The 24,051-nt window shown below is 43.2% G+C and overlaps 1 protein-coding gene across 1 annotated transcript; it reads left to right on the top strand.

Annotated features, from left to right (window-relative positions):
- Positions 1–24,051, top strand: HSDL2 (hydroxysteroid dehydrogenase like 2). The gene is made up of 11 exons (XM_056847839.1): positions 1–58; positions 4,942–5,105; positions 6,872–6,970; positions 7,127–7,241; positions 12,230–12,333; positions 14,171–14,269; positions 16,188–16,382; positions 17,185–17,256; positions 18,033–18,254; positions 21,259–21,387; positions 23,805–24,051. The coding sequence occupies exons 1-11, from the start codon at positions 42–44 to the stop codon at positions 23,915–23,917; spliced, it is 1,329 nt and encodes a 442-aa protein (XP_056703817.1). The 5' UTR covers positions 1–41; the 3' UTR covers positions 23,918–24,051.

Genomic DNA, 24,051 nt, shown 5'->3' with positions numbered 1-24,051 from the left:
TGCTCCTTCGGACCTCCTTCCCCGCCCCTTCGGACTCGGCCATGCTGCCCAACACAGGGTAAGCGGCGCCCTCGGCTGGTCTGCCCCATCTCGCACTTTGCCCCCTTCTTTGGGCCGTGTGAGGGAGCAGGAGCCCCGGTGTAGCACCCTCTTCCTTGGGCAGGCGGCCTTAAGCCCTGGTTCACACGTGCAGGAGAACCAAGTGCCCGAATGGGCTTCCGCAGCCCATTGTGGGTATGGGCGGGAGAGGGGCTAGTGGTTGGACTAGGGCCAGAGATTCTCCCCCCCCCTTTGCCATGAAACTGGCCGAGTGACAGTGCGCCTGTCAACCTAACCTGGTATTTGAAATGATGTGGTAAACGGGGGTTCGTGGGGGGGAGAGAGAGACCTGAGATCGTTATTTCAAGAAAACAGTTTATTTGCAGCTGCTGACTCAGAGGCCCTAATGGGCAGAAATCTCTGAGCCCCGATTGTACTGAGGGAGAGATATTTATCCAAATTCCAAGATGTGACAACCCATCAACATTCAGGGTGAAGCTGATAGCACTACAGACATAGAGGCGGCAGTAGAGTAACAGTTTCACCCAGTTCTTGTTATGGTTTACTGTAACCCTCCATGACTCTTGCCCCAATTCCTTAGCACACAGACATACACACACAGAGATATCCTGCCCAGCAACAAGCTATTCCCTTGCTGTCCTAATACATTTCAATACATTTACAGAAAGGAAAAGAGATTATTACCAATTGCTAAATCAGTGGATCTTCCATAGTCAGGGGAAGTCTACCTTGCTGTCTCAGTTTTATTGTAACCTGCAAAGCAAAAGAAATTTGATTGTAGGTTGCCGCATGTACACTTAACACCTGCTTAAGAAATGGAGCAACAAAACGTGACCATTGGTGTCTGCTTTTTGGCCACCAGTATGTACAAGTGTGCACAGTGTAAGCAGAATGCACTGTACTATTGAAACCTGCAGCAAATCGTGTTTTATGGTGCCTGGATTCTAGTTCACAGAGCGGACAAGCCTTTATTGACTGGGAGCAAAAACAATGATCTCTTCAAATGTTAACAGTGAAGGGAGAAGCACACAAGTAAAGTAAACTTAATTGGTGGTGGTTGAAAGTGCTGTCAAGTTGCAACCAACGTATGGCAACCCTGTGGGGTTTTCAAGGCCAGAGATGTTCAGAGGTGGTTTGCCATTACATGCCTCTGCATAGCAACCGTGGTATTCCTTGGTGGTCTCCCATCCAAATACTAGCCAGAGCCAACCCTGATTAGCTTCCACGATCTAAAGAGATCAGGCTAGCCTGGGCCAAAGTTGAATTGTATTGTTGCTTATTTGAAATAACCGTGTTACCACTTGCATAACTCTACCAGAGAATTGCAGAGTCCAGAAGGGAGATGAGATTATCTGAAACGAGATAACGTTCTGTTGTTGGGCTTCTTGAGAGCTGCATACAGACAACTTGAGATAGTACATCTTTGTGCAATAAGAGGTTGATTGTTTTGTGTTTCAGCATTCCTCCCTTACATCCCAGGGCCACCCCCCCTCCATCTTTGGACTGCAGGGAGTTGTGGAAGTTCTGCTTTAACTGTGTAAGTCTCAAAAAGACAAACACCCAAGATTAATTAATGGCCACAATCCAGCCAAGAGTCCACTCATCACACATCACCTCTGCCTCCTTTAACCAACACCACCTTTAAACAACATCCCAAGAAGACTCCCAAATCATCTAGCTGCTGCCTCTGGCCGCTGCACCCTTACTGCAAGCCCCAAGGCAGCAGGGCCACCACTTTTGCAAGTAATTCAGCCTGCCATATTTCTGGCCAGGAACACCATCTCCCTGGTCCCAGAGACAGTCTGATCTTTCTAGATCACAGAAACCTCAGACCTTGCTGGCTACTGTCAGTAAGTCCCCCCTTCTCCTTCTGCTGCCTTTTTAAAGTTCCTCTCAGCTGCATTCTAGTCCCTGCCTCCCTTAGCCTACTCCAGAGGCAGCCCATCCACCCCCTCAGGAGTCATCTAGAGGAGGCCTTTATTCTAAATGACACATGTACTCACTGTGGGTAGCCGTGTTAGTCTGTTTGCAGTAGTCAAAAAGGGCAAGAGTCCAGTAGCACCTTAAAGACTAACAAAAATATTTTCTGGTAGGGTATGAGCTTTTGTGAGCCACAGCTCACTTCTTCAGATACATATACTCACTGTCATTCCTCCTGCTGGCTGTTTAGTTACCCTTGGGAACCTGCCTTATCCTTCCCTCTGCTCTGCAGCTACACCACTACCCATCTTTGGGCTGCACCTGTGCTCCCCCCCTTCTCCCTCAGATTTAGGGTGCACTGGAACATGGTAAAGGTAGTCCCCTGTGCAAGCACCGGGTCATTCCTGACCCATGGGGTGACGTCACATCCTGACGTTTACTAGGCAGACTATGTTTATGGCGTGGTTTGCCATTGCCTTCCCCAGTCATCTACACCAGAGGTTCCCAAACTTTTTGAGTCATGGGGCACTTTTCAGGAAAGAAATTAATCACGGAGCACTAATTTTCACCTAGCACCTATATACTAGACTGAATGTTAGTAGTATTTTTCTTTCCAATCTCTTCACGCAGCACTAGGACATGTTTCACGGAGCACTAAGTGCTCCACAGAGCATAGTTGGGAACCTCTGATCTACAATTTTACCGACCTCAGAAGGATGGAAGGCTGAGTCAACCTTGAGCTGGCTACCTGAAACTGACTTCTGTCGGGATAAAACTCAGGTTGTGAGCAGAGCTTTTGACTGCAGTACTGCAGATTACCACTCTGCACCACGGGGCTCCTCAAAGGCAGTCCCCTGTGCAAGCACCGGGTCATTCCTGACCCATGGAGTGACGTCACATCCCGATGTTTACTAGGCAGACTGTGTTTACGGGGTGGTTTGCCATTGCTTTCCCCATTCATCTTCCCTTTACCCCCAGCAAGCTGGGTACTCATGACACACCTCTGTTTAATTTGAGAGTCCTGTGCAGATGACCCATCCACATGTTGATTCACTGTGCAGAGAGGGAGAGCAGGCATGCCTCCACTGCCCAGTGCAAACATGTGTAGGAGGTGCCCAGGAATTCACCTCCCCCACTCCATGGTCAGTGGTACTGATTTCTGAATGTTTCTGTTCACGAGGAGTGGGCATACAGCCGGGCACTTCCTCTGTATGTTCATACTGTGCAGATTACTTGGTGATGGCACGTAGGTGGGGCAGTGCGCTTGTACCCACTGTTGTCCCCCATGTGGTGAGTCAGACTCTGGATGGGTGATCTGCACAGGGCTTCTGAATATGGCCAATAAAATGGCTGGGAAATAGTGTCTCCAATCTGGTAAAAGCTCTTTGATACCACCCTGTTACTACTTTGTGTTGATGTGACAGTTAATGTAAGGAGGCTTTAACCACATAGTATTTAAGTGGTTTTGAGTTGAAGGAAATGAGCATAATTAAGTAGTGGAGAAATACTACGGTTGTTACAGGGTTCAGGTGACATCCGCTATAAACAGTGGGTAGATTAGTTGGATTCTGCTTTGCCAGCTTTTGGTGGATAACCTACTTGCTGCCTGCTAGGGTTCCTGCAAAGAAAACTATGGAGACCTTGGTCTGCTTAGGTTCTGCAAGATGCTTCTGATGTTTTTAAGTGAGAGTGCGTCCTTAGGATCACTGTTCTCTTGTGAACTGAACACACATCAGTGAACTATTGGGATTCCAGCTTAATTTTTTTTAGTAAGTTGTGTAGGATTGAAATCATCCCCCCCACCCCATGCTATGAACAGTAAGCCTTAGAACAGTTTCCTTTTCTGGGTTGTTATTGTTACATTAAAATCTTTGGATTGGATTAAAAAAAACACCCATCCATTAAGTGAGAGACTTTGTACAAGCGTCTCACTTCGTGGAAGAGAATCCTTGGATTCAACCCATTGTCTTATGCCTGTCAGATTTCTTTTTAGTAAATTGTTCTTGTCTGTGACATTTGTGGATTCTATTGTCTGATTAGTAAAGTGCTTCTTGCAACAATAGTGTGGTTAATACTACTTATTACGTTCTCTGCTTATAACAATAGCTCAGTGATGGAAGTTTCCTAGAGTTCATTTGTGGGTGATTAAGTGAAAGCCAGTAGTAAAGAACATATCAGATATACCAGAATTAGTGTGGGGTGTTAGCATGTTTCTGAGATCTGGGCTATACAAAGGATCAGAACTGATGCTTTTCTGTGTGGTTTCAGTTCAGATCAGGTGCAGAGGAGTCCTCCAGGAGGACCCATCAGGTGGTTTTGGTGATCTTGTACTTAATCAAGCAGTCCAGTGGCACCTTAAAATTTTATTCCAGCATTAGCTTTCATGAATCAGAGCTTAGTTCATCAGATGCATGTACATCCATAGCAGATATGCATCCATTTTATGCTGGAATGAGTTTTGTTAGTCTTCAAGGTGCCACTGGACTTCTGTTCAATTTTGCTACGAAAGATGAACACAGCTATCCTTCTGGAATTATTATCAAAGTAAATCACTGCAGATATTGCAGTTGTGGCAAGAGTCAAGGGGTGCCATTTCCAGTGGCATTCTTGCATGTGACACACCGCTTTGGGAAAAGGAAGGTGTGAAGGTGAGGCTGGACAGGACTGGAGATTTACATGCAACATTACTGTAATCTTTGTTTTCCTGGAGCGATCAAACCGAATTGTGTAACTCTAAGACACATACAGCATACGCAATAGCAACATATTCAAAACAGAACAAATTGGATAAAAACTTTACCAAGCACTCAAGTTGGGTTTTTTTCTAGTTGTAACATTCAAGTACAAATTTAGTACTAAATTTCAGACTTCAAACAGTTTTTAGACTGAGAGCTGCTGAATTAGCTTTTCTGGTGGTTAAATAAATGATCTCCCCTCTCTCAATTGTGCTTATTTGCTTAGGAAGTTGAGAGGATGCACTCTTTTTATCACGGGTGCGAGCCGCGGCATTGGAAAAGCAATCGCCTTGAAGGCAGCAAAGGATGGAGCGAACATTGTGATAGCTGCCAAGACGGGAGTGCCGCATCGCACGCTCCCAGGAACCATCTACACCGCTGCGGAAGAAAGTAAGGATGACGAGCGGTCCTGCTCCTGTATTCCTGGGTGCTGTGACTTCCAGATCATGTGGGCCTTCAGCCTTGTGTAGCTTTCCCTGGTGCCAGTTTACCTGGACTCTCTTTCCACCGGTTCATATCCATCAACCTGTCTGTTTCCAGCCTTCAGGATGCAGTAAGGGCTCTGTGCCCCCATCTTACACTACTGAAATGGAAAAGAATGCAATTTTCATAACATGCTATTTGGCAGCTTTGTGCTCTGCTCGCTGAATAAGGCGTAAGCTTTAGATGGGAAACCTGCAGATTGCGTTCTTTAGGCATTTAAATTTATTTGTAGGGTGGCCTAGTGGGTCTAAACACAAGATGCCTTCTGCCCTTCTTGTAAGAGCCCAAAAGGGCCCACATTAGGCATTTTCATTTTTTATTTTCATAGTAACTTTTTAAGGTAGGTAAGCCACCTGTGCATTTCAGATCTCCTGGGTTTGATGCAAACGTGACACCTTCATTATTTCACAGACTTAGGGTAGCTTATATTATTTAAAAGGACAGATATATATAGTTTTAAAGCTGCTTAAATGTCCCCCCATCAAAGGAAATTGGAAGCCAGAGACCAGGCATGATTGGGGAGTGTGTGGAGGGAGTGTGCGGTTGCTTCCAGCCCTTCTCTGACAGTGTTATTGTTGGCAGTTGGAAGTTTAAGAGAGAGCGCTCCCAAATGAAACTGGATCTAGGTATGGCTACATAGATGAAGTCTTGTTTATAAGTAATTTCCGGAATGTAGACTAAAGCTATTAAGACCCAGATTTGCAACTGGGTGGGTATCCCTTCTTGCATCAATTTGTTAATATTTGGCTAAAAGATGGGGAATGGGCATTTTTCTCCAGGGCTTTTGGCAACTCTGAATCCCTGACGTATTGCTGTTTTATGGCTGGAATCATGACAGCTGTTTAACTAGTTCTGCAAGCTCCAGGGAATGCTGTGTAGGAGGCTGTTGTTTGCGAAATACAAGAACTGTGTGTCTGAGGGGAGTCTGTGAAGAAGCGTGGGAGGTCGGCTGTGTTTAAAAAAAAACACCTCAAAAATCTCACTGGGCATTCTCTAATCTTTTGCACCTAAAGCTGTTCTTTGGATCTGTGTCTCCATCTTTGTCAGCGTCTGCAGTTTAGTAAGGCTTTTGTTCTTCAATATAGGCTGTAATCCATATGCTTAATTTGGTATAGAGCGGGGAAGGCTGTTGGCATTTTAGCCAAGGATGCAGCAGCTTTATTGAAAAGGAACTCTCTTGGATTTATTCTAGCACCATCAATGTATGTGGCATTTAAGAATGTAAATCAAGGGGGGAAAGTTACATCCCCACCCTAAGGGTTTTAGAAACTAAAATCCCTCTTTTGGATCATGATCTATGTTGGAAGCAGCCTTTGGGGTTTTTTTTTAAGTTCCTTGGCAGTTCTGTTGAATAATGTAATGAATTTATCATGGGTTTGGATAGAACAGTTGTGTAATGTTTGTGGCTGTGACCTATCTCTGTGTGTGAGCCACTGTGGTGTCGTGATTAAAGTGTCGGACTAAGATCTGGGAGACCCAGATTCAAATCTCCACTCTTCCATGGAAGCTTGCTGGGTGACTTTGGGCCCGTCACTTGCTCACCAACCTCACAGGACTGTTGTGAGGATAAAATGGAGGAGAGAAGAATGATGTAAGCTGCTTATCATCCCTGTTGGGAAGAAAGGTGAGGTATAGGTGGAGTAAATAGATAAAATACATTTTCTGTTTTCCAGTTGAAGCAGCTGGAGGAAAGGCATTACCGTGTATTGTCAATGTAAGAGAAGAAGAGCAAATAATTGAAGCTGTAAATAAGGCTGTTCAGACATATGGAGGTAGGAGCTAACCTACATTTTGCTGAATGTGTTGCATGTATTCAAAACTAACAGAACATAGCTAACAAACAAAACAGTTCAGTTAGTGTGCTTCTGTGCATGTGGTCTTTAAATGCTGATTTTTTTTCAAAACATGCTGGATTATTTTATAACCAGGTATCGATGTTCTTGTGAACAACGCAAGTGCTATCTCCTTGACTGGCACACTGGAAACGCCTACGAAGAAAGTGGACCTCATGATGAGTGCCAACACGAGAGGGACCTATCTTACGTAAGTGCTTACTGATAAATGTAATTTTTCCCCTGTATCTGGTTTAGGGATGGGGGGGAAACCAGCTCTGTGTTTGAGTTCCAGGTAAATGCTCTGGATTTGGTTTCGCCCGTTAGACAGGCAAATGCTGATTTTTATTAATACATCTAGCCAGATTTCTCATGGATCATTGGGAGCTGGAATGTGTTGGGGAAAAGGATAACTCTGTGCCTGATGGTTATGGAGGTGGAAGGAGAAGAGCTCAAAGCCACCCCCAGACCCCTCTAGTTTTTTAAGGCTATTGCATGTAGGCTCTACTTGCTTTTTCCTCTTATGAGGGTAGAAGCCTGTGAAGCGGGTCAGTGCCTTTCGAGTGACTATGCTCTTAGAAATGACCCCTTCCTGAGAAGTGGTATGTTATCTTATTCAGTTAGTCAACTACTAAGCAGGACTCAACTACTTTACTCACTTTAAAAAGTAAGTCTTTTTATTGATGTGCCCCCAGTAAATATATATATGTGTGTGTGTGTGTGTGAGTATATGCAAGTATTAAAAGTCTTAAAATTCAGTAACAATATATACAGTAAAACAAGCAAGTTCTACATACTATTCAGTTTTAAAATCCAATACTTAAAATATAAGTCAAATTCTGATTTAGTTCAAAGTATCTGATTCACAATATCTAGAATAATATATTTGTAAAGCCATACATACCAATAGCCTCTTCTTGAGACCCTCTGAGAGAGGTCTAAAGATCTAGCCTTTCTGTGCCTGTATTTATACTGTTTCAAGCACATTCAATAATGCTGATCTTAAGAGAATTAAATTCTCCTTCTTACTGCTCATGCTCAGTAGCCTTCCTTCCTATTACCAAATATGTGCTTTCTTTCCATCAGGCTATTTTGCCAAACTACAAACAATCAGTTTTGAGCTTTGTGATCACTCTACCTACTCATTTTTAACATCATTCTCATCTCCAGCAATAAACCCATTCATTAATCAATAGCATCATGTTTACATGTTTAAATCATAAAATACACTTATTGCTTACATTGCATTATTACATCTTGGTCAGCATATCATACCATCAGGATAGCTGCTTGTTTTTCAGTAGAAATAATCTCTCATGAGAATTAGCTTGCCATGAGAATTAAAATGCCATGAGAATAAGAGTGGCAGACTGTAGTCTGGAGAACTGGGTTCAATTCCCCACTCCTCCACATGAAGCCTGCTGGGTGACCTTGGGCCAGTCACAGTTCTCTCAGAACTCTCTCAGCCCATGCAGAGGCAGGCAATGGCAGATGACCTCCTGACGTCTCTTGCCTTGAAAACCCTATGAGGTCGCCATAAGTCAGCTGTGACTTGACACCATGCACACATACACAGAGTTTGCTAGGAAGGCATTCGCATTCCTGTGACCCCTTTCTATCCTGACTTTCTTCTGTCAAGTGGTGGACCCAATGGAAGTGACAGTGAGAGAAACATATTTCACATAGCAGGTCCTTTCCACATAGCAGGATCCTTTTCCCAGCTTTTGAGTGTGGACAGCCAAGCTGTTTGCTTTGGATTCAATGTTTTTTTGCTTTACTGGCCAAGGTCCAGCTACGACATAATTTGTGAGACTTGTCTGTATGCGCTAGTTGGTGTATAGCAGTTTAAGAGAACTTCTATTCTGTAATCTTATATTTGTTGTTTGTTACCTGTCATAAACCTTCAAATGGGACACAAGTGGGGAAAACAGAAACCTAGCCGCACTTTCCTTTCCTGGTAGTAAGCCCCATTGAATAGACCTGGCTAAGATTCTGAGGAGACCTGTTTAGGAATGCTCTCTAAATGGAGTAAACAAAAGGAGAGGAGATTAAATAACTAAAACACCAGAGGTGTGCCTTTTAGGGAGGGAGTTGAATGCTTTCTCCTTAATCAGGCCTTTGAAATATAAAGAGCTGCCCATTTTTAATGGTGTTGTTTGCAGTAACTCAAATTATTTGATTATTGAAATGATAATATTGTAATGATACATTTAATGATGCAGTAGCTCCGTCGTTTCAACCTCTGAGAAATGGGGCACCATCTCCCTGTGTGAGTACATGATTGTGCATGTATGCATGTACATATGTACCAAATGTACACTAGGAAATACTGCAGGTTATGTTTTTGCACAAGTTGGCTGTTATTTCTTAAAATGTAAATGTTTTCCACGTAGGTGCAAGTTAACACGTACAGTGATTGTGAAGCTTTCTGTCCATCCCAAGGAAAGGGGGGGAATCATGTATACCTATCCCATAAGGAAACTGATTGCTTTCGTTAGATTTGCTGATATAAGTTTCTTTATTTGAATTTCAGAAGCTAAATTTCTATAAAAAATACTGTTGGAAAGTTCTTTAAAAATGACCTTTTTTGGTGTTTCATACAACAAAATTTTGAAATAATAAGTAGTCTATTTGAGCAGTTTACATACTTTGTAATGGGGCTGCTTTCAAAAACTGGTATAGTACTAATGGAAATTTCATCCTATAAGAAGAAACAGATCAGCCATTATCTGAGAAGAATAATGGTATATCTGTGGGATAAGTCCAGTTGTTTTCTTAATAGCCACATTAGAAAAACAGTTTTAAGAAATGTTGTTCAAGTGATAGTGTTCCATTTAAATTATTTTTAAAAATGTTACTATATCACAGAAGCGTTAGAGGTATCAAACAAGAGAGGCGGGCTTTTTTACATACTTGTTAGGGCTGTGATGTTATCAAAGATTATAAGAAAGGACCTTTATTATTAAACAAGTTAGGAACTAAGTCTCCTTCACAGTGATCAATTTGTTGATTAGTATCAGAGATTAAATTAAAAAAATATATTCAGTATGATCCTTTTCTGACCTGGGTGGTCCAGGCTAGCCAGATCTTGGAAACTAAGTAGGATCAGTCTGGTTAGTGTGGGAGACCACCAAGGAAGTCTAGGATTGCTATGCAGAGGCAGGCTATGGCAAACCACCTCTGAATGTCTCTTGCGATGAAAACCCTACGGCAGGGGTGTCAAGCCTGTGGGCCGGATCCGGCCCCTTGAGGGCTCTTATCTGGCCCACGAGCCATCTGAGGCAGCCACCCCCACCCCATCCCAATCTGGGCTGGTGAGTCCACTGCAGGCTCACCATCCGAAGCAGCATCCCACCCCCCTCAATCTGGACTGATGAACCATGGCCCAACCTGACCAAGTGACATTTATGTCATATCCAGCCCTCGGAACAAATGAGTTCAACACTCCTACCCTATGGGAATAGCCATAAGTCAGCTGTAATGACAGCACTGTACATGTACACTCACATTCAGTACAATCCTAAGCAGTTATACCCTTCCAAGTCCGTTGAAATTAATGGGTTTAGAAGGGTATATCTCTGTTTAGGATTGTCCTGATAGAGGTTATTAACAGGCAGCTCTTTGACTCATGTCTAAAAGATGATGGTCTAAAACTGGAAAAACAGGAAACTGTTGGTGGAGGAACAGCAGAAGAAATTCTGGCATATACTGTGGATAAGTAAATGTTTGCCAGGTGAGCAGGACAGCTGCATTGTTAAAAGGCTTTCTTCATTCAGTGTTCTCTGGAATACCATTGTGCCAAATGAAATGCTACACTTTGCAGGTATCCATTGATGTTGCTGCTTAGAAATTAACGGGAGGTAGAAGGCAAATTAGGTACGGAGAAACTGGCCTTCTGTGTTTGTCAGTCCAAGTACTTTTGTATTTGCTTATGCTTAATAAGTTGCCTACATATTAGTTAGACATTCGTAAGGCACTTAACTGATTGATGTACCTTGAACATCTTTATGGTTTGGTATCTTAGGTTTTATCACCATGGCTAGATCTAGCTTTGGAGACCTGGTTCAAAACTTCACTCAAAGTTCCACTCAAGTCACTAACAGCCATTAATTTAATTTTTGCCAGATACCTTGACTTTCAGCACATAGGTCAGAAATGAGAGTGTATGGGGTGTAATTAAAAAAAATCTTATTTCTAAAATTACAAACATAAGATGCAATCCATACAAACTTAAGACCTCTGAAATCCCACTGGTTTCTGTGGTACATGTATAAATCTCACCGTTTGAATTGTCTTAGAAGTGCTTGGGTTTGGCTGGATCGTGCCCTTACATTTGTGTATAATAATTGACAAAGTCCAGTTTTGGGGTTGTTTTTTTAAAGATTGCAGGTTATTCTTGGAGTGTAATGTTTCAGTTTCTTTTTAAAATATGTTGAATGAAGATGTGATCATGCTGAATACAGTCTTGGGGATATTAATGCATCATGTGTTATGCTATATTAATAATTACTTTGTAGGGGGAATTATGGATCAACAGTAGAATTACATTAGGGAAATTATGGAACAATAGTAGAGTAGTCAGAAGAGAGCCCCATGCCATGCTCAGTGTGAATCAATGACATTTGTCACAATTTTCCTATTAATGGCTGATAGGGAGTATTTATGGTGGATGTCACTTGCTACATATAAAATTAGTTTTCCATAGATTCTGAATGTGCAAATTAAGATGGGTATGACTTGAATGTGTAATATAGTATTCTTTCTAACTCTTTTATGAGACTGTTTCCCCAATAGCCGTAGCTGCTATTTTTTATTGGGCCTATCCGATATAAACTACCCCCGTGAGAGCCATTTGGTTCTGAAACGTTAGTCCAGCATCTCTCTGGGAACATGTCCAGAAAGGTACAAGCTCAAGCAGAAAGTGGAAGTGTCCACAAAATGATCTGGGAACTCTCAGTGTCATAGAATGATCCGAGTTAATTTGAGTGGTGGGTGGATGGGAGCTCACTGGGTGTCTTTACATAGCTCTTTCTGAGTTTTCTAAAGGGAGAGAACAATACAAATATGATAAAGTTATGCCAGCGGTAAGGCCCAGCATGGGTATTTAAGGAGGAACACAATCAATGCTATCTGACTGGAGCTGATGAGTGAGTAATAGCTAGGCTTAAATAGGTACTTGTTTGTTTTTTATATCTCCAGGTCTAAAATATGCCTTCCTTACTTGAGGAAGAGTAAAATTGGTCATATTCTTAATATCAGCCCACCAATAAACATGAATCCTGTCTGGTTCAGAAATCACTGTGGTAAGTACACTTTTTAAAAGCTATCACATAGAGAGATTCCCCCACACTTGGTTGGTTCTCCCGCTCTTATATCCTTTTTGTGTGTGTGTGTTTTCACAGCCTGAAAGCTGATGTGCCTCTCTCAAAATTGTCGTCCATACTCAGCTGCTTTCCCACTTCATTCCAAAATGCAAAATAGGACAAATGTGAATTTGCCCATCCTCTGTGACGTACCCTAACTCCCAATTAGCTAAGTTTGGCTAAGCTAGTAAGGGTTTGGGAGCTAAACAGGATTGGCCATGGTCAGTAATTGGCTGGGAGACCACCAAGGAAGGCTGAGGTTGCTACACAGTGGAAAGCACTACTCACTCATGCCTGGTACGCCCCATAGATGGGGTCACCATGAGTCGGTTGTGACTTTCTGGCACATTCGTCTTCTCCTGTGTCCTAGGAAAGTTCTGATACAACCAAACCTTATTTTGTTGTTGTGTTTTGCACTGAATTTCTGCTGCTGGGGAAATGAGCCTGGCCAGTGAAGCCAGGTGGATGTATGGTATGCGAGCCAGTGTGTGTGTGGGGCTGGGTAGGGTCACATCCCTGCATAGCCATGAAGCTCACCAGGTGACTTTGGACCAGCCCCACTCTCTCAGCCTGTCATAACTCATAGGGTAGTTGTAGCAATAAAAGGGAGGCTGGAGAGCCAGGTGCACCATCTGTATATTGAGCTCCTTAATATACAGAAATTAAACCAACTCAAATGCTTCTGCTATTCTCTGTTCTTAGCAGCTGACTGCCTAACCTCCCATCAGACATCTCTCTCTTTCTGACCTCAGTAACTAACAGTGACAGGAAACATGCCACCAGTGTTGTAAGAAACCTCTAGGGGTCAGCCCCAAGGTTTACATTGTGGTGTGGCAGTAAACCCTTGCAACCTCCGGGGCTGTGGCTCAGTGGTAGAGTGTCTGCTTGGCATGTAGAAGGTCCCTGGTTCAATCCCCAGAATCTCCAGTTAAAGGGACTAGGCGAGTAGGTGATGGGAAAGACCCCTGCCTGAGACCCTAGAGAGCTGCTGCCGGTCTGAGTAGACAATACTGACTTCGATGGACCCAGGGTCTGATTCAGTATAAGGCAGCTTCATGTGTTCAAGCCAACAGCACATGTGAAGGAAGAGAGAGAGGTGAGAATGGGTGGGGGGCTGATTTTCCCTCTCTGTGTACACCTCACATGTACATGAGCCAGGCAGTCTTGTTCAATGGTGCCAGGTCATGCAGAGGGCCCCAGTCATGTTCTTTCTCTCCCTTTGAGGGAAATGAGGTGCATTGTTGTAGAGGGTCCAGCTTAGACATTCTTTGAGGTTTGTTGCAGTAGCAAGCAGTGGCTGCTTCCGCCTCTGCTGCAGAGGAACCAGGACTCTTGACCACATGGCGTGGATGAAGGATAAGGTGAGACTCTCACAAGGGTCCTTGATGGGAAGGCATGGAGTTCATTGGAGTTCACCAGCCTGAACTCTGACCAAGCTCCTCTAGAGCCATGACAGGGCAGCCATATTACTCCTGCATGCCTGAAGCCTGGCAGTTTCTTTCTCTGGTGCCAGGACTCTTGCGCAATGTAAGTGCAGCGATATCATCACCCTGAGAGAGAATCAGCAGCTAGTTGTAAGAGTCAGTTAATGAAATACTGATCTTGCACTCACAGAAACACACCTTAATCCTTCTTCCTTCCTGTGCTGGTCTTCTCGCTCTTAGAGGATTTGTGTGGCGTTTTGTACATAGCAAAACAAACAAAAGGTCTAAAATGATGAACTGCAGTGACTGTGGATTTTAGCCAACTAACTCCCTGTCTTTACGTCTCGTTCTAGCCTATACCATTTCTAAATACGGAATGTCCATGTGTGTGCTTGGAATGGCTGAAGAATTTAGAGGAGAAGTCGCAGTTAATGCGTTGTGGCCTCAAACAGGTGTGTGTGCTTTAAACAAAAAAAAAGTATAAATACTTTACAATGATGAAGCAGCTACATCCAATTTTGTTAATTTTGATTCTTTTTGTTAACAGATTAATGTAGACAGAAGGAGCCAACCTGAATGTTTTGATGCTAGGCTTCTCCTAAACAGCCTTTTAAAAAAATACTGTCACTGCAATTGCAGAATCTTTCTTCCTGGCCTTCTGTGTTACTTTCCCATTCCTCAAGGTCAATTTCTCCTCTTGTGTCTCACACCTAAGAAATAAGCAGAATTATACCTGCCATTGCCTCCCTTTCCCATTCCCAGATAGGCACTTCACCGTGGAAGCTTTGGTCCTTTTCCATTCTCACAAAACAGGTGCAAAAATTGCTTGTGAGATCGTCCTCTGACTTTGGAAATGGTGCTCACATCATATACAGCAGTCTTTTTTTAATGTCAAAATTTATCCCTTGTAAGCACTACCGGGCAAGTAGTCTGAGAGTCTGAAAATTCAGATGTGACGGATATGCTGTGGCTTCAAACCAGGAGTTGGTCCTTCAAGCCTGGGCCCCTTTTCCCAGGGAGTCTTCCTTGGCCTTCCCATGGTGCCGTCCTCCCCTACCCGGGCCTTCTCACCTGTGCCACCTTTCAGACCTCAGCTAAAAGAGCCGTTGCTTGTTCCTGCCTTTCCTCCTCTTGGTGAGCTCCATCACCCTTGCCAGCTAGCGAGGCTTCCTCTTGGCCTTCTGCAGGCTTCCCTTGCAGCTGCCGCCTCCAGTCCCACAGCCTGTAGCCACAGCCTGCTTCACCATTCCCGGCTGTTTCTCTGCTCCTCCAGCCACGTGCAGCCTCCTGGGTGCTTGCAGTTTCCATTTCCACCCCCCTCTTATTAGGTCACCACCTCCTTTAAATGAACTGCTTGCCAGTGCAGGTTCTGCCACCCCAACCTCCCCCCAACGGTGTCTCCTCACCCTTGACAGCCTGGGTGTGTTGTCTTTCAGTCAGGCTGTCTGGAGCCTCCTGATGCCACTTGGACCTCACGGGCCCGCTCTGACAGCCATGGTGTCCTTTAGTTCAGGGGTCCATGGTGCCCTCTCACACCTTTCCTTGTACCCCTCAAGCGTTTTTAGAAAATGGGCAAGGCTAGGGGCCACTGGAGGTTTGATTGGCTGTGCAGGTTTTTGAGAGCATTGCTTTGGCAGCAGCTGCCGCCACAACACAAGGATCTTCACTGGGTGACTGAAGGTAAGCCGTGGCAGCCATGTTGTGGGAGGCTGGACCTCCTGTGGCAGCTGTTTTGTGGCTGCACCCGCCACGCCGTGTCAGAATTCCAGAGGCGCTTCCCCCCACCCCATGATATAAAGCAATGATAGCATATCATAGGGAAGACGGTAAGAAGGTAACAAAACTCTGTGTATTCACCCAAAGCTTGTTTTTGTATACTTTATACAATATGTGCACATATTGTGTTGTCTGTGTTTCTTTTTGTTATGTATTTTATGTTTTTTGTATTTTTACAGTTATAAAATAAAAAATTAATTAAAAATTAAAATTTAATTAAAAAAAAAAAGAATTCCAGAGGTGCCTGCAGACTCAGAACTGTTAGGGACCCCTGCTCTAGTTGGTGCGAGCCTGGCCTTTTTGCCCTTTTAAGTTCCTTAATTCCGCATACGACATGGGGTGAATCCAGGTGTGCCACAAGGTACACTCCTGGTATGCATGCTTGCAAACAAATGTTTCTTGCCTTTAGACTTAACCTTTTTATGTGGACACTCAAAGCATAATGTATGAAAAGGTTGTCGAATGCGCATATTGCAAAAAAGAGGATGCCAAGTTTGTAAGACTACTTGCGTATCTGCAGGGTAAGGAAGACAGGGTTTACAACAGCACTGCTAACAAATTACTCTCTTTCCTTCCTTTCTCTGTCTCATTTAGCGATATACACTTCTGCTATGGATATGCTGGGAGGAGCTGGTGTGGAGAAGCAGTGTAGAAAAACGGACATTCTTGCAGATGCTGCATATTGCATTTTAACAAAGCCTAAAAGCTTCACCGGGAATTTTGTTATCGATGAAAATTTGCTGAGAGAAGAAGGAATTAAGAATTTTGATGTCTATGCAGTTGCACCAGGTAATTTTACATTCATTTGTCTTGCACAAGGCGGTACGACTGTAAGAAGGCAGTGGGATTGCAGTTCAAAAAAATCTGTTCAGTCCCTGCCCCGCCTTCCTCTGCTGCCCGTCAGAGTAGACAACACTGACCTTGATAATCTAGTGGTCTGACTGTGCTTAAGGCAGCTTCCTGTGTTCAGTTGCACGATTTGAAATGTGGTAATGTGCAAAACACATAGAAGGCAAGTTCCACTGAAACAAATTTAAACTGACAAGGCACTCTGTTGCTAAATGCAACTTTCCTTGGATGTGTGTGCTTCTCTGCCTGTGTGTTCCCCCTTTTCCCAAAGAAGAACGTATTTATCCAAGGCAAACAACATCATTTTCTGGCACCCCACAAAAACATCCCATATCTGAGAGGTTTTTGCGTACATTGTGTATCCTTTGGGGTGGGGGAAATCTGCATTATGCAATGTGGTCAATCTGTATAGTTCGATTTGCTACTGATGTGTCTTTTCAAAGGGCAACTCTACACATTGCTGTTGTTGCAGAAGATAATGGTGTTAGGCCAATGTCTCCTAGGTAACGTGTGGCTGTTGCATATGTGGTTTTGTTGCATATGTTATTTTCTAGACAAATGCACATAGGTGTTTAAAGTGCAAGTACAAGCCCATGTTATCCATCTGCTACAAGAAAAGGCCTGTGTTCCCTGCAGCAGTCATTAGCACATGGAGCTGCTTAAATGTCTCATTACCCTGTTTAACCACACAGTCTTATTTTACTGTATGAAATTTTGCCATTTATTCATTCTGTATTTTTAGGTCACCCTTTGCTACCAGATTTCTTTTTAGATGTAGATCCTGAAACGCTAGCGATGAAAATGGAAGCGCATGGTGAGGAATTATGCGGCTAGCTGAACATTGCCTGAGGCTATTGAAATATGCAGTAAATCTCTCTCCTCTTGAACTTCATCGCTTTCAGACATCTGGCATTGGCTCACTGATTGCTCTTCTCCCCCCCACCCCACAGCGTTATATTTGGGGCTGGATTTTGTTGCTGAGACATCTCAGATTCTTTGTTGGGACATAAAGAGCCTTTAAAGTAGAAAATGGGAAAATATGAGGGGGGCAGGGTTTAAATTACAGGATATTCTAAAAGCACAGGTTTCCAAACCTGGAATTTATATGTCTGTGTAGAAGTGCTGCTAAAATTTGCTAGTGGCAAAATTTGAGTTGACCATTTGAGTGCTGCTGCAATTGGTGAAGTTCTGAAAAGCCTTGTCAAAATTGGCAAAGCTGTTACCCGATCAGTCCCATGCCAAGCAATGTGCACATTTGTTCTATGGTTTTGTATAAAAGCACAGAAAGTGCTACCGGCAGGAAGCCCTTCATGGAGGAGAGAGCAAGATTCCTGTCTCAAAGTATAGAGCCAACAGGTTCTGGGACAAAAGTAAGAATATCACCTTCCTAAGCAGTTTTCCTGGCCTATGGCTTTTTCTCTGGTTCCGTGTGAGTTATTGAAACCAAATTTGAGTTTCAGAATGAAATCTGGCTCTTTGTTGCTAAGGGGTGCCTCAGGTTTCTAAGAGGGCGAGGGGACTGATTTGGGGCATACTGTTGTGAAAGCTGAGTAAGTGTCAACTCCTCTTGGATCAATGTTGGCTCTCCAGGGGCTACTCCAGCATTCAGAGAAGGAAAGAAGCCAGACATGGCCAAGCACGAAGGTCCCGACAAAACCAAACCCGAAGGTCCTGAAAGAGGAAAGCATCACGTGCACTTTGCAGCCAAGAGTTCAGGGGGGCCTGTGGTGGAAACGTTTAAAATTATAAAAGGAGCCATCAACGAAGAAGTTGTAAAGTCGGTCCAAGGCGTTTATCAGTTCGAATTAACTGGTAAGAACTTTTTTTTAAAAACGATGTCTCACTAGGGTTCCGTCGGGCCTGTGGTTCCTACCTAGTTCTTACTTCCGTAGTGCAAAAAAGCAAGAGCACTCTCATAGTATTAGCAGTCCGGTATCTGACAACTCTCATTCTGCACGGTCTCCTATGTCTACTTCAAATAGTAGTTGGGAGAATCTGTTTAGTATCCATAGGTTCTAAATATTAATATAAAATAAAATCATTAATATTAATAGGTTCTAATATTACCTCTTTTTTTGCAAATGTTCACTTGGACACACTGAGCAGGTTTAGTCTGCTGATAAATATACAAAAGGTTTTTTTTTGTGAGGAAAACACTTATTGATGAGAGATGTAGCATGCAATGCTGAAGGGGGGATGAATGCCCAGAGGAGCCAGCATAAGTGCCCCTTTGCACCATGATAAACTGGCACTTATGCCGGCATTTATACTGCCCCCCGGATGCTGGCGACAGTGCGGTGCTTGGACGCCACCACAGCCTTCTGGCAGCATTCCAACAGCGCCAGAGACCTGAGAGGTGTTTTCGGGGTGTTCCTGGGGGTGCTGAGCTGCTTTCCTAACCCCTTTCGCCCTGGGAACGCCCCCTCATGCGCCCCCTCATGCTGTGGCATTGCTATGCCAGCTATTCTGCTGGAGTAGCCTTGCTAAAGGCAACGGGGCTATTTTTCACTTTTTTATTTTTAACAGGTGTTTTTCGCCTTTATGCCAGCTGGGAAACCTCTGTGGAGACAGTGCAACTGCGCTGCTCCTGGCCGCTGCCTATCTGCCCTCTCCCTTCAGGAATGGGCTGGTGTTTCCTTATTCCCAGGGTGACTGCTGCTCTTGGAATGTAGCTCAGGTCTCTCTCTCTGGTGGTCAGAGTAAGTTCAGGGAGTGGGAGAGTGAGCTATAGGACAGCTAGTGTAACAGTTCAGAAAATGAGCTGCAAACAAGAAGTCCCGTGGTTCAAACGTCACCTCTAGTTAGGGACGTAAAATTTCCAGAAATGTTGAAGCCATAGGGCGAGGATAACACGCTTCTTTCTGTTCCCCCCCCCCCCCAGAAAAATGAAAATGTTGGGGGAAACAAATACTTACAGTACTTAGAGAACAATCCTAAGCAGGTCGATTGAGAATCCTTCTTTGGTCTATTCAATGACACTTATTCCCAGGGCTGTGTTGTTAGGATTGCTTTATTACTTAACAATTCTGAACTTATTTTACTGTTCCCAACAGCATAAAATGCAAAATTTAGAAGATATAAAATTATAATATTAAGCATATTTATGAAATGGAAAAAGTATGAATGCTTTGGCGCTCTGAAAGCAAAATTGCAAATGTACCCAGTACTAGAGAGTGTTAACTGCAGACTGTAGCATCTTATGCTATTTTAGCACATATTTTGGTTTTTGCCAGCTGAAGGATAAGGGGAAAAAAGTTTAAAATAGAAAATGCAGATTTAGTAGTAAATAAAAGAAAATGTTTGATTTGGACAGAAACAACACACAAAAGGACTAGCAGCGTATTTGCATATAGAGTTAAACTTTATAGCATGGAAAATTTAATTCTTTAATCATGTGCATGTTATAGCATATTAATTTTGGACAAAATTAGCTGTGTTTAAGTGAAAGTTATATCCTCGAAATTAGTTTGTCACCAGTATACACTGGAACCCTGACCTGGGTAGCCCAGGCTAGCCTGATCTCACTAGATGTCAGAAGCTAAGCAGGGTCGACCATGGCAAGTATTTGGATGGGAGACCTCGAAGGAATACCCAGGTCGTGACACGGAGGCAGGCACTGGCAAACCACCTCTGAACATCTCTTGCCTTGAAAACCCCACCAGGGGTTGCCATACGTCAGATGTGACTTGACGGCAAAAACCAACATAAAAATCTTCATAGTATACTTTTTGTTCAGTACAGCCTTGTCTTAAACATTTCACTCATTCCAAACAAGAAACTACTTCACAGGAGATGTCCCCCCACCCCACCCTGTGCATCCCAAAATTTCCATCATTTGGGTGGGGGGGCTTGGAAAAATTGAAAGAAGTTGGGGGGCATTTTCTGTTTTTTTTTCCTGGTCCCCGCCCCCACCCTCGACCTTCACATTTCTACCCTTAGCTATGAACATACTAGATAGCCTTAAATAAGTCTCTATCCCCCAGCATCAGTCCCCACGTCAGTAATAAGAAAATACTGGTTTGTTTGGAGAATTGTTGTAACAGTTGCATGCATTCTCTCTCTGAAGCACTCTTTAATGTTCAGGAAAAGTGAGTAATGCATACTGTGTATTATCAGGTGAGCCTTTTGAGGCTGCAAGATTATGCATACTTACCTGGGGGTTGGTGCCATTGATCATGGAGACTGCTCTCAAGCAACCAGATAGATAGAAGTTCAGGCTGCAATTTAGTTATTAGGCTTACTTGCAATAAATGTGGAGTAGTGGAAACTCTAAGGCAAAAGTAGAACAAAATTTGAGTCCAGTAGCATCTTAAGAGATGAGCGTCATTTTCCAGGGTATAAGTTTTCATGTGTCAAAGGTCGCTTCATCTTGTACCTATCAAAGTGAGCTTTGACTCTCAAAAGCTTATACCCTGGAAAAAGTTGTTGGTCTCTTAAGGTGCTACTGGACTCAAATTTTGTTCTGCTAATTCAGACAAACCTGTATTACTGTAATCATTAGAAAGAGAGACTCCCCCCACAAAAAAGAGATGAAACCAATCCAGAGACCACTGAGTCTAACTGAAGCAGGACTTCACACATATTTAGCCAAATCTACATCTCTTGTTGACCCCTTCTAGTAATAATCCCTCTTGTTAGCATTGGTCAGTAGTTCTTGTGTTTTGTTTTGTTTAGTGGTCATAAGAATCTCTCTTTAACACTGTCTTCATGAAACTGCTCTGTTTAACTTTAAAATCTCCTAGCTTTTAGACCTCTTAACGTTTTTGAAAATTTCTGCCTCTTTTTACATGTTCCAATTGCATTACTCTTGCATTAGGTGAAGAAGGAGGAACGTGGTACATTGACCTGAAAAACAAAGGGGGCAGTGCAGGAAGCGGAGAGCCACCTGGGAAAGTCGATGTGATCATGAGCATGTCCAGCAGTGACTTTGTGAAAATGTTTTCAGGTGGGTATTAGAAAAGTCTGTCCTGGTTTAGCTGGAATGTATCTGTTCTGTTGTCTTATTAGTAACTGACTGGTTTTAACAGCTGCTCTCACCTGTGGCCTGGGGAGGGTGTTAGGCTCAGGTATTTATTTTTTTATTTCTTCATTGTGTAGCCATTCCCTTGAGAAGTTTGGCTGGGCTGTCTCCAATACAGTTGTTGCAATGCTAAGACTCTCTTAGCTTTTATCTGTTTATTTATCCGCTTACTAGAAAGTGTGCACCCTGCCTTTCTATCATAAATATGACATCTAACAGGGAACCTGCATACACAAAACAATAATAATGTTATTTAAAAAGTAAGAACTAAGCTACAACCACTAGGACAGCTTAAAAAACTAGATTTAAGCAGCAAGATGGTTAACGCACAGTAGCAGCGCCTTCCTAAGCAGAATTAACCCACATCTAAGCCCATTGAAGTCAATGGACCTAAAAGGGTGTAATTTTGCTTAGCATGGCTCTTCCCATTGTCTAATATTTATTTAAAACGTTTCTATGCTGCCTTTCCACACAAATTATGCTGCCATCCGAAGTAGAGTTACACTTCTCTAAGCCCGTTGATTTTAATGGATTTAGAATGGTGTAACTCTGCTTAGGGATTGCTGCAAAAAACATTAAAATTGCTTGGCCAGCTGAAATACATTTCTAACATTGCTAATAAAAGTTGTCCTTCGCATCACAGAATTAAAAAAAAAAGTAGCCTCCAAAAGTCATCCAAAATAAAACCACTTTTCTAGCTCAGCAGAAGTCTAAATTCTGGGAGCCAAAGAACATAAGGCCCCGTCCCAGATGTTCAGAATTCTCACCTCAGCAAAATTGGGTCTACAGAGCAGGGCCAGCCTCAGCCAATCTTAAACTGGGGTCAGAAACATTTCTTGAGACCATATATGGCTCTGAGTTGTCATCTCTGCCTGTGTTGGGCCCGCATGCCAGCTGCCAAAATTTGCTATCTGCCTTTTTTAGAGAGTGGCATATTTGGCCACTCTAAACTCAGGCACCTTTTCTATAGCCCCTTCACTGCTGTGGAATGAGCTCCCTCAGGAGTACCCCAGGTTCCTTTTATTGGCCTTGAGAAGGGCAGGGAAGACCTTTCGGTTTCACAGGGCATTTATGTGAAATTTCTGTGCATGTATATGTACAGACGACTGGGGTTTTGTGTGCCTTGTGACACTGATGGACTTTAGGTAAGGCATTCTCTATTATATGTTTTGGCTACCTTGAGGTTTTAGAGTGAGAGGCCTGATAGAAACGTTCTAAAATTAAAATAACAGTAATTGTTAGCACTTTGAATTGAGCCCGGAAGCAGATTTCTCGTCAGCAGAATTACACTGCTGTTGCATGTTCCTCATCACAGGTCCCTGTTAGGATCCTAGGAGCCATGTTTTAGAGAAATTAAAGCTTCTGGATATCCTTCAGAGGCAGCAGCATGTAGTAGTTTAACCTGGATGTTACTAAGGTGTACGTAACCACGGCCTCTGAAGCAGCTGGTGTTGGCGCAAATCGGCCGAAGCTAGTAGAAAAGCATTCCTGGTCACCTCTACAATCTGCTTATGCCAGATCCATAGCTGCTCCCAGGCCACAAGCTGGTTACTTCAGGGGTGGGGGGAACAGTTCCGTCCAGAACTGGTTGTACACCTAATCCCTGATTAGTTTTATCCATGAGTCACAGTACGTTTCAGTGTATTTGCCGGCAGCCCGCCCACTACTGACTCCAGACACCAATTCAAGGTTTCTGCTATTCTCTCTGGAATAAGATTTGGGGGGTGGGGAGAGATATCATCCACACATTGGGGACACAGCACTCTGGGTGCAGCAGCAGCAAGTGCCCTCAGATCATCTTCTGAGTCCTGAGCTCCACAATGGATTTATCCTGTCTTCAGAATAAATGGGGCAGATAGACTAACTTGTAATGGTTTTCAGGGAGTGCCTTGCTCTCTCACATGGAAATTTAAATTTCATTATTTATTGTATAAATTAATGAGCTATTTTCAACTTTTACATAAAAGTGTCTAAATTACTTTAAAAAGTTAACGCTGCAACTTATTTAGAAGGTTCAGGAAGAATGACTGGCTGTTCGATGTTAATTAGGGCTCTTAGGTTTTCTTTGTCTGAGCTGTTTCATGAAGACCTCGATATTAGGGCTTCCTGCCTGAATCCATGCTATCATTTTCCTAGTAAAGTATTCACTGAACAAAAAAGAACTGGCAGATGTCTAATTATACTAACAATGTAATCCTGTGTTGTTCCTGAGGTACTCCAGTCTAAGCCCATTGATTTCAGTGGGCTTAGACTGGAGTAACTCTGCATAGGATTGCATTGTGAATTTTTATTTTAATGGTGCCCTTTTTTAAAGCCTTTTTTTCCTCCACTGCTTCTTTCAGGCAAACTAAAGCCAACCATGGCTTTCATGTCTGGAAAGCTGACCATCAAGGGTGACATGGCCTTAGCAATCAAGCTGGAGAAACTGATGGGCCAGTTCAACGCCAAACTGTGATAACATTAAAATGGAAGGGGGTTGGTTTCATGTGTCGCGTTGACCTTTCAATAAACGTGCAACAGTTTGCTGTGGAAGGCGCTGATGTTTGCTTTTGTCTAATGCATTATGATTTAATTCCTAATTTCCCTGAT

This window comes from Euleptes europaea, chromosome 4 (genome assembly GCF_029931775.1).
Source record: "Euleptes europaea isolate rEulEur1 chromosome 4, rEulEur1.hap1, whole genome shotgun sequence".
In the NCBI taxonomy this organism is placed as follows: domain Eukaryota; kingdom Metazoa; phylum Chordata; class Lepidosauria; order Squamata; family Sphaerodactylidae; genus Euleptes; species Euleptes europaea.
Note: the sequence above shows the minus strand (reverse complement) of the source record. Positions and strands in the feature narration are given on the sequence as shown.